At 34.2% G+C, this 11,580-nt stretch overlaps 1 protein-coding gene across 2 annotated transcripts; it reads right to left on the bottom strand.

Moving 5' to 3' along the window:
• Positions 1-274: 274 nt before the first annotated feature.
• Positions 275-9,762, bottom strand: LOC111379416 (arogenate dehydratase/prephenate dehydratase 2, chloroplastic-like). 2 transcript variants are annotated; one of them, XM_023002772.1, is made up of 12 exons: positions 9,450-9,762; positions 9,300-9,367; positions 9,073-9,165; positions 7,720-7,920; positions 7,567-7,647; positions 7,146-7,241; positions 6,953-7,030; positions 6,580-6,669; positions 6,420-6,487; positions 6,129-6,210; positions 1,764-1,839; positions 275-631 (listed from the first exon to the last, which is right to left on the bottom strand). In XM_023002772.1, exons 1-11 carry the CDS (start codon positions 9,688-9,690, stop codon positions 1,780-1,782), a joined length of 1,158 nt encoding a protein of 385 aa, XP_022858540.1. In that variant the 5' UTR covers positions 9,691-9,762; the 3' UTR covers positions 275-631; positions 1,764-1,779. The 2 variants fall into 2 exon arrangements, with proteins under 2 accessions (XP_022858540.1, XP_022858539.1); XM_023002771.1 differs by lacking the exons at positions 275-631; positions 1,764-1,839 and adding an exon at positions 5,152-5,325.
• Positions 9,763-11,580: the final 1,818 nt, after the last annotated feature.

The following is an 11,580-nucleotide window of genomic DNA, read 5'->3' as shown; positions in this document are numbered from 1 at the left end:
AAATAAAGACTCATGTATAATATTTATATAAGGGTATTTTAGGTACTTGAATTAGTTAAAGGCTAAAATGAAAAAGTAGCCTTTTTCTTTAGGCTATTTTAATGTAGATCCCTTGTTTGGCATTATTATTATTATTATTGAAGTCCAACCTATGTGTTCTCTTATTTATTAATTAATCTAAAATAATTAAAACAACAACAACAACAACAATAATAGAAAAATGTCCTATATCTAAATTTATTATTTCTCCAATTAAATCATGTATAATGTAACGTACCAATTATGTTGTTAGTGTGTATTTTCAACAATAAAGAAAATGACCCACTTGCAAGGAGACATGTAGTTCTCACTTGGTAAAGGAGTCGAGCACGACCACAAAATTGATTCAATAAAAAGGGTGAATTCGACGAAACAGAAAATGAATAAAATGAAATAAAATTGAGTAATTACAATAAAAGAATAGCTGTATCTTTTGCATTTGATAGTGAAGTGTTGGCAAGGTCACTTATTTGCTCTGTCGCGTAACACCCTTTCGCAGTCCTCTGTTAGTCTATCTCAGACCGATGAATTCTTTGAAGAATTTTCTTCTACTGAAATTGTGTTCTCTAAACGGAAGCCCCTGACCAGCATTCTTAAGAAGAGGAAACGGAAAATCAAAACTAAGCATGTGTTTGGGAAACATTTTTAGCAAATTATAAGTTACTTCTACTAACAAAGTCAAACTTTCATTTCAACTACACATCAAAAACTATTACGCGTTATAATTAACACATTTTGTAGTTCCCACCACTAATCTTTCTAAAAAATTGCTAAAACATTTTTCTTGTCACACACACACTGAGACATCCTTTTTCTTTATTTGCAGAATGGATGAGCATTTTGAACCTTACAAGCTCTAAAGTTGATATACATCATACATGTAAAAGTTTGCCTTCCCTCGTAAGTAAAAGAAAGCGAAAACAAATGCAGAATCCTATCATGTGTTATTTACATTTTTTCTTCACATTTTAGAATTGCGTATACGACTATGAATAGGATTTTGAAAACGAAATGATGTCAAATTTGTCCATGATGCAAATTTGAACAACAAATTAGCATACAATTCTAGAAATGTGCGTAATTCAACAAATAAACTCATTGGAAACAATCCTTGGTGGAGCACATAGCAAAACTCCCCACGCATAATTAAGAAATGAAGTTAATCATCTTCCTAGAGAATAAGCCTTGCAATTGTTCAGTTTAGTTGACATAGTTTAGTCATCTTCTAATTATTATCAATTATAGGCTAGAAACATGGATCAAATAGCAAAAAACATATAACTATTTGGACATGTCCAAAATGAAATGTTTCCAGACCACCATTGCAGCCAAAGCTACTGCTATTCCAGTCAAACGTAGTTTTGTGCTTAAATTGTATTAGTGAAAGAATATGGAACCATAAAACCACCAAGGGCCGAGCTCATTAAAAAATGCTAGGATTATATAAATTCCAAGTTAGCAAAACACAGTAATCCTAATCACTGATGGACTAAGGGGTACAAGTTAAAGCGCCCATCTCAGAGCTTACCAGTATTAACACACCTAATAAAATTTTCCACGAGGCCTAGGTTAGCTTCGCTCATTTGCAGCTCGAGACCAATGAGAGTATATTCGTTCATAAAAATTATATTCGTTGGTTATGTGCATGTCAAGTCACATAACCACCGTCATAAAAACTTTGCCCATATTTACTTTAAATAAGTTCACAGATATCGAAATTTTACCAGGACTCAAGGTCACTCATGGCAGGCCAGTGTCAGTGGGATAACTCCCCAGCACCCTCAAGAATGTTGCAAATTCCTGCAAAAAAAGCATACATTTTGATGACGGAACAATAATAAAATGATAATAATAGAAGTTGAAAGAGCAAGTGGATAATATCAGAGCTCAAAGTAAACACTGAAGATTTAGTGCTTGTATGGGAAAGCTTAAAAAATTGATATAAGTAGAAGTCAAAGTCAAAATTTAATTTTAATTACATATTTCCTGGAACCCATAACTTTCATCAACTTTTCAACCATACATTTCATCAATTTTTATCAAAATCTGCTATTTTTTTTATTTTTATCAAAAGCTTTGTCAAACAACCCCCAAGTGCCATAGACTTAATCTCAGCAAATCAGAACTTTCTGGACTGAAATAAACTTCATCAATTTACTGGAACAATGTAGTCTACAGTCTACTTATAGAGACTATAAACTTAAGGAATCAGAATCCTACTTACTAGGAAAATGTTAGAAAATAGGAAAAGACAAAAAACCTAGTGTAACTAAGAAAGCTTGAAGAACCAAGAGAACTTCAAAGCCAACTATAACTACATGATTCAGTGGATATTGTCAAACAAAAGATCTCCACTTGTTATGCTTCGAATCGAGTTTCTTTTGTGAATTCAAATACCGAAGTACAGCACGATCAGGATAAACAACAAAAAACTGATGTAACATATAATGTTGCTAATGCGAAGAGCTCAAACTAAGGCATAAAATTCCACATCATGTGCTCATCCCTATAATAATGTGAATTACAATGTTGTCAAGACAAACAGCCACCAAAACTCCAATGTAATTTCTCCATCATCTCATGTGAAAGTGTTGGGTGCATTGGAAAGACCAAAAGGCATCACAAGACATTTGAATGGTCAATATCGAGTTGTCAATGTTGTTCCCCATTCATCTTCACTCCTAATCCAAATTTGATGGCCTCCTTTTAAGCCTGCTCAGAGAATGCAATTGATCCAACTAGTCAGTCTAGCATCTTTTACCTTATCCTTGAATTCAGAATTGACACAACAATAATTTGCAATTACATGACTGTCTCCACAAATTCTCCACGATCCATATTTTTTTTTGTTCAAGTCAGCAAGTACGCCACTTTGACATTTTAGCATGAATCCCATAGCAATCAGATGTCCCACTTGATGTCATATTTCTGCTTGATATGCTACTGGTATATGTTATTGCCACTCCTAATATCCAAACAATTACATGTTAAATATCTCTGATTGGTGGTGGTCAAGTGGGGAAGCCTGAGATCATATTATGATCAATGTTTTGAGTTTCCAACTGGTAGCGTGAACACTCTTATTATTCCTAGAATCCTAACAAAAAACATATGAAGAGCTTTACTCCCTAATTATCTTCTCAAATTGGCGAGGATTGAGAAACGATTAGCCTTTGTGTTATAACATTATAGATTTCGTGATACCTCTTTGAAAGAATGTGATACAGCTTCTTGTTATCTTTGTGAAGTGTAGGTCTATGGTTAGGTACAATGGGCATATCACTATCAAGAAAATATTGTCATCCTAGTAAGATGAGAGGCGTCCATGGTTAGGACATCACAACAAAGTTCATCTTGCTAGGTGTAGTCATCAAAAAATACCCCTAAGCAATAGGAATTTTTAGTGGCTTGACAACTACTTTAGATCAAAGCTGCACGGATTCAGATAAGTAATTCGAATATGATACGATATGGGTACGTCGATACAACGTTTTTAAAAAATTAGGATATGCGAATATGTGTATATATGTAAAAGATATAAAAATTCAACATAATTTCATTAATATAAAAAATTTAAAACAGAAATATGATAATAAATATAAAATAAAACACAAACATTTTATTTTATTCTTTAATTGTCCCAACTTCAATTTCTTTGACATAACCAACATCAACTTCTTCATTATCAATAAAAATAGCACTCTCCAACTCTATTTCATCCAATGATAGATTAGCATCCTCAAACAGTTTAATACCTTTAAGAGTATTAAGCGAGTCTCCAACAATGTCCCACAATACTATTATCTATTTCCAATGACAAAAATTTATTTTTCAACTATTAACATAGTTTTACATGTATTAAAAAATTTAATACTAATGTGTATTTTCAATTAAAAAAAAAAAACTCCAATTGCAATTAAGTTAAAACTCTAATTGTGTATGTCCCATAAATATTATCCATTTTCAATAACTTATTGACAATAACAATAGTTATCTATTAAATAAATTTTTTGCTGTCAATCTATAGCCATTGATAATGAACTTTAAAGGAGTTTAAAACTAATAACTCTTCTTAATGTGTCCTAATGATACGTATTAAAAATAATTAAAAAATATGTATTCGATACATATCAAAAATTTAAAAAATATAAAATAATTAGAAACATACATATCCGATACATATAGGAGCATATCGGACAGTATCCAAGTTTGAATACATATCAAATGTGGGTATGTAATGAGTTTACAAGTATCCGTGTTTCTTTAACTTTAGATATTATATTTCATAGCGTAAACTTATCACTCCACATACCTTTTCTTTACATTTGACTTAGGTACAAAAAATACTTAAGTCATCTTCAATCCTCCTTTCTTCCGACTACATAAGCTCATTGAACAACCAGACTTTCTTCTTGGGCAACAGATCAATTTCATCTCCCTAATCTCCGCATCCTTTCAACAATAAAGTCTTGCCTTGGATGGGTAGTACTTTTATTTTCTCTTCTTTCTTATTAGCAAAATTGTCATCACTTATCATAACTAAGTTGACAAAGAAACTTCAATTCAACTTCTATTATATTAACTTGATAAAGAGATGCATAAGCATGACCTATCTCAAGACAATTGATACATTGAATGGTAGATTGTGTAGAATTTTTTGTCATCGGCTCTCCCAGCTCCAAAACATATAATTTTTTTCATTTTTCACCTATATTTGATCCTTCAACAACTTTGCTCGGTGTACGCCCAATTTTGCTGGTTGCCTGGAGCCTTTTAGATGTCATCCATGTAATGTTTCTGTCTAAAACAACAGCTAAATTTCTACTATTCAAAGAGGTAATCTCAATTGACTCACAGTTTCCTGTGCCTTTGGAGCATATTTATATGAATATTTAACCTTGAAAATATGGCAAATTGGCAATTCTCAATCCCAAGAAATGACAAGTTATGAGTTGCTCATCCGTCTTAAGAGGCCGGCTCGATGTGATGGTTATAAATTCAAGGGTTTACTCGGCAACAACATCCAGTTTACGCAAATGTGGAAACGTTTTAACCAGACCATGATAATATTAGCAAGCAAAAATTACTTTCACAATGTTACCTTCATCAATTCCTAAGTAAGAATGCTCAGTTTTTCCTTGCCTGGTTTACCGCTATTCCAACCATTTTCATCACAGTAAGGAAACTATCTTCTGTTTCAGTTTCAGCCCTACTCGCATTGACTTCCATTAGAAAAAATTCTCCAAGCTTGCTTCCTAGTTTTGTGCATCCATTCTTCATAGAAATCTGAAACGTCAATTTGAAATCCTAAATTGATATTAAGAGGTATTGTTAACCACTCTTCTAATCTACATGCTCAGATTGGCATGAGCTACATGTTCATGGAAAGGTATAATATTCTTGACCAAAATGCCCCCCTCATCCTCCAAAACTCCTTCCAATAGATCAAAAGTTTAGCAGTTGCCTTTTGGTACTTCCCTTTGGGCTACCATGATCTCTACGTAATTTTTCCATCCCAAGTTGCTGTATCCACCTCGAAATCCCTTCCACCTGTTGAACTTGTATCTACCTAGGAATTCTTGATCGTTGCATTACCATGATAAATTTAGATTGATGGATGCTCTAATACCAAAATTGACGAGGAGAAAAGCTTAAACCAAGAAATGACAGATCGAAGTTAATACTACAGAATTAGCGCTTTAGACTTAAATCACAACAAATTAGAATTTCTGTACTAAAGAATAAAGTTCTTCCATCAATGATTTTGTTGGATTTTGGCCTATACCTAGGCTTTAGAAACCTAAGACTTCAGAACAATTCTAACTAGGAAACCTATATCAATAGGAAAGTCCAAAACCCAATGTAACTCGAAAAGTTAAACCAGTAGGAAAATTCTAGAACCTACTATAATTAGGAAGTTTAAATCAGTAGAAACTTATTCTAGCTAAAACTTAAGAGAAAAGGAACAAACAAATTTAATGTGTCAAAACTAATCCAAGAAGGATTAGGGAAAAAAGCCTACCCTACATAGCTTCATGAACAATACATAATTTCTTCAGATAGGATCTTAAGATGGTTTGCAACCGTACCTTCAGATGACCAAGAGCATTTTGGGCTCTTTCGTCAGCCATGGATGCTTCAAAATCAACATAGAAAAGATATGGGAAATACCTGCCAGAATGTGATGTCCGATTAGAAATAAATGCTTGCAAAGTAATAAAATAGCCAGATGTTTAGAGATGCGATTGGTAATCAAGCATCTATTGGAACCAAATATGTGTCTACTATAACAAAATGCAGTACACTCATATGTAGACATGTTTCTGCGACTTCATTTACAAGATTAATAACAAAAGATCAACAGTTTGGTGAGCATTTACTTGGGAAATCCATTGGTACTGTCATCAAGTGTTGGCAAAGTCTGCTTCTGCAGCGGACGGCTTTCAATCTAAATAGGCAGAAAATTAACGCTGAATTTGAGTCATGGACAATAACTGACCAGAGACGATGCTTGCAGAATCAAAGGAAAGAAAAACTCACCTTTGTCAGGTTAATATTCCTCATGGCGAAAACAGCAAGTGCTTTGAAAAGCATCCCTGGACCTTCCTCAAGTGAGAAGACTATACTTGTCTGATAAATGAATATTATGACAAAATAACTAGTTGCACAATGACTGCAAAGAGGGTATAAAAATGAAGTCGAGATACACGCCCCTGTTTGAAAAAACTTTTTTGAGATTATAAGTTGGTGGATCTCATGAAATGTGTGGTTAAAAAATAGATAAAAATTGTGGGTACAATGAAATGTGTGGTTAAAAAATGAAGTTTGACTAGCTTATAATCTCAAAAAAGCTTTGCCAAACAGGCGCTGCATTTCTTTTCAAGTTCCTACAGCTGTTATATGCGGTAGCAACCTTGAAAGGTTTATCAGTGCCTGGTATAATAGGTTCCCTAGCCAGCATAAGGAAGCGGGTGACATTATCAGAATCATCCTGGACAGGAACAAGGAAGACAAATGATAAAATACACGTGTTCATGTGTACTAATATGTGAGACTTCACATGCTATCAAATATCAATTTATCAACTTAGAAGTCTACAAATCTACCTGTATGTCTTCAGCAAGTATATTCAACCCATAAATTCTAGCAGCAGCCTTGCTAGCAACTGCTCCAGCATCCTTGAGTTTATGGAAAGCAACATGCTACTCTTTCGAAAAGCAAAAGCATGAAAAGTTAAAAATATGAACCATACTCAATTAGTTTTCTTAGCACAAGCATAAACCTAATTAAAATATCCAAGGCGTGCAAGAGAAACTAATCATGCTTTTTTCTGAAGCTAATCAAACAGGAGAACGGCCTGAACCTAGGCAAGACTTGAAAAAGTTGGATTCAAATTCCTTTGCAGGTAATTAACCCATGCATGACTAGCTATAAGAAAGAACGAGATGAAAAATGATAGAAGATCAGGGTGTAGAATGAAACATCATTAGATCTGGAAAATTATTGTATCTATCAAATTTTAGTCACCTTGGCTGCACCAGCAGTATCATCCACAGCTTCTCTCACCAGTCCCAATCCAGTTAATGTGCTCTCACACTGTGCAAGAGCCTGAAGCATCAAAATATACGGGTTACGATCTGCATCTCTGTTGGATGCATTTGATTATTAAGTGAAACATACCTGAGGATGGCTAAGAACCCTTTTTAGGTCTTCAACTAGGACTCCATGGTTAGCCAGTAAGCAATGTCTTATTGCAAGTTTAACTTCTCCGACTATATGCAACCTGTGTCGAAGTAGTAGGTCATAGTTCCGGTGGATGCTACCGCCCAAAGAATTTTCTATTGGTAAAACTGCTCTATCAACGAGCCACTTTTCAACAGCCTGTGGAATGTCGACCCAAAAGGAAGGCGAAAAATGATGAGGTGAGAACAAGGATCAGATTCGTCAACTAGAGATGGCCACTTTTTATCTAGTAATCTGCAGTTTGACTCACCTAACATATTCATCTTACCTTACTATTGATATTTTATTCAAAATATTTGTTGATAGATTGGAAAATAATTACATATAAAAATTCAATGAAAAATGGTTTATCCGTTTTGTCAAACAATGCATATTAAACTATGCATGCATAGACTAGGATACAGATTAATATCGATTCTGGAAGAGATGAACTACCATATCAATTACAAGAAATACAGAACATTTTTAAAGAATACATAGATGACGGTGAAGTTTCAGTACAATATAAATTTTACAGATATTTCTCCTCATACGATGTCCATCAAAGGAGAACTGATTAATAGAGTAGTCTGCAATATTTGAAAATTACATATAATTCATGCAATATATATTATCCAAGTCCTCTCTATGCATCTCTCATTAATACTAAATACAACGGGACAACACCAAAAGTGCTGCTCACAACATAAATTGTCTCTCCCATCCCCAGGTTGAGTCTGGGAAACGTAAAGCATATTATAAAAGACATAGACACTGACAAACAGAATGAAATCTTTGCACATCATAGAACTGATCCAAATTATGCAGTAATAGTTACTGTCACAAGTATACGTGGTCGCATTGGAATTTAACAATAAGAAGAATATGCAAATTTCTGTGCCATTGTGATTATTAAAATTATCAAACTACATTCTCTCTGTCATTTATTTTATATTCACTCTTCTCTCCCTTTTGTTTTATCAGGCGCGTATTTGAGAGGTTGTAATGAATCAACTCCACTACATTTTAAGAGAAAAAGCAGCACCACAATAACAAATTTCCAAATGACAAATGCAGTACTTAGTTGAGCACATTGACATACATTTTGGTCATACAACAACATAGAAGGCAGTATATCAGCATATATCTAGCAAAGCACGAACTTTATAAAAATGAAGTGATAGAACTGAAGACCATCCAGTTTAGCAATGATATCAAGTTCATAAACAGCATAAGAGAGGCAACATATCTATGAAGAAATTAACAGATATCCGCATTTTAATCTAGACAAGCAGCCGTTCCATAACTTACCTCGAACGCTGTATCGAACTGTTCACATGGAACTGGTTCACAATTTGGGTATGCCTTTTCTGCTGCAGACTCACTATATGCACCTCGAACCCCCTTTTCAAGAAAAATATAAACAGAACTTATTTAAGTTCATTCAAAGATATGGTCAAGGCACCATGACGCATGAGGACATGGTACCACATACGTTATTAGCACTGTAAGCTTTCAAGGTTAATCAATGTCGATACCTGATAAGCAACACGGAGGCTAGACCCTTCCGAGGTCAAATTAGACAATTGGGCCGACGTTAAAGGCCCTGAAAATCCAAAAATCAACAATTTAATCCCCCATAAATTTAAAAAATCACAAACCCAGTAAAATAATAAAATAAAACATACTCGGAAGTGAAGCGGGAGAATCTTTGGAGTCAAATTCGTAGGGGGAGTCTTGAATGAGCTTCTGCAGGTCAATTGCTTGGATCTTTTTATTATTTTTGCTATTGGTATTGCTGTAGCAGGCGTGAAGGGGGATTTTAAGGCGTCCTTGGGAGAGTTGTGCGGCAGTGAGAGGCTTTGGATTATGGATTTTGGAATCGGAATACAGAGACGGGATTAGGGATCGTGAGGTTGTGGCCGCCATTATTGAAATGTTGCATGAGAGAGGGAGAGGGGGGAGTGTTTGAAGATAACACAGGTCGATCTAGTGAACTAATGGCGGTGAACTGGAACATGAATTGCAAATTTACACCGGTCTAGGGCCCGAGGGATTTTGAGAATTGATATTTTGATCGTTAGAAAAAAAGTGGGATTCACGTGTAAGAGAAGAAGTCAAAAATTACGATTTGAATAGTAAAATAACGGTTAAAAAATCAATTTTTTGGAACAAAAAATCTCTCCCAAACAGGCCCTAGAAGTGGTCAATTCGCCAGCTCGCCTAGGGATGCTCAAGCTTGATTTGACTCGTTGCATGATATGGGCTCGACCAATTTGTCAATGAGTCGAGCTTGGGCTGGCTCGTTGACCAAGAGATCAAGCCTTGCTCTACCCACATAATTGATCAATGAATTTTTGCAATTAGACATAGCACAGGATCCGAGCTTGATTCGACATGTCAAGTTCAAAATCAATATCGGCTCGTGAATATACGATCAAGTTGGTCATGGATTGAGCTCTTACTAGTGGATTGGGCCGCTTACCAACTCTATCTTCGAGAAACTTGAAACATGCATATTTGTTTTATTTTTGGGTAAGAGCTTATGTATGTTTTTATCTCATTTTAACTTGTAAGTAATTTATCCAAATCATACATTGATGGCCTCTGCAAAAGATTAATGAATCTGATTAATGTCATTTCGAAATCTCAAGACTTGTTATTCAGGACAAACACCACGTGAAATTGACATGAATGGCACTGAAACAAAGGTAGCTTTCAACTTGTTGCAAGAGCTCATCACTGCGATGAGGAACTTGTTCCATATGATACAACTGTCACTTGACATAAATATCTGAAGGCCTGTTTGATACAGGCCAATTTCATGAATTTTTCACCCAAATATGTTGTTTAATAGGCAAAATTTTCTATGTAATTCGTTTTTCACCCTAGCCCCCACATTATCCAAATTCTTGGTTTTTAAGGAAAGTGTTTTCCTTTGGTTTTGGTGAAAAAGTGTTTTCCAACTTCTTCTCCCTTTTTTTTGGGTTAATTTTTTATTTTTATTTTTGACAATAAAAACAAATTTTATCGATAATTGTAACAAATTCTATCCTTTTAGTTAACAAATTTCATGAAAAACAACGTCAAACGAATATCAGAAAATTTAAAATTTCAACATTTTTCAGGTGAAAATTTATACTAATCAAATACATTTAATTGACAATTTTCAGTAAAACAAGTTCTAGACAATTCAATTCCTTGAATTTCGTTTTCTTTCCACCCGAATTTCATTCCCACAATCAAATGGACCCTAAAAGGAGGTAAACTTGCAACTTGTACCATATGATACGAGACAATCACGTTACTTGACATAAATAGGTTGTACTATATGTACATCACAACTTAGAAATTTGTTTATTAAGAAATGATATGGTGGGACTTGTACTCAAAATCTCAGCAACCAAATAATAATAAAAAATAAAAAAAAATTGCCCAATTTCTTTTTCCCGTTAACTCACTTTACATAATAACAACAATTTAAGTGGTGTCCGGAAAAAAAAATTAAGTGGTGAAGAGAATTTGATAATTTTAATTCAATTTATCGTCGTCTCATCAATCAGTAACTGGTAATGAATAACAAAAATTTCCCGACATAAAATAGCACTAAGATGAGGTAACCTTGCATTCCGTTGACGCTTAAACAAGATTATAAATAAATTCATGTTATACTTTATTCAAATAATTTCAAAACTCTCCGCGATTCAAAATATGTCAACATTTTACAAGTACTCGGATCAAAACTACAGAACGAACTTCGCTCGACAGTTCAAGATTCTTAACAATTCATAAAAGTGTCGGCAAACGTAACATTTTTTT

The sequence above is a fragment of the Olea europaea genome, unplaced genomic scaffold (assembly GCF_002742605.1).
Source record: "Olea europaea var. sylvestris unplaced genomic scaffold, O_europaea_v1 scaffold1985, whole genome shotgun sequence".
NCBI classification, from domain to species: domain Eukaryota; kingdom Viridiplantae; phylum Streptophyta; class Magnoliopsida; order Lamiales; family Oleaceae; genus Olea; species Olea europaea.
Note: the sequence above shows the minus strand (reverse complement) of the source record. Positions and strands in the feature narration are given on the sequence as shown.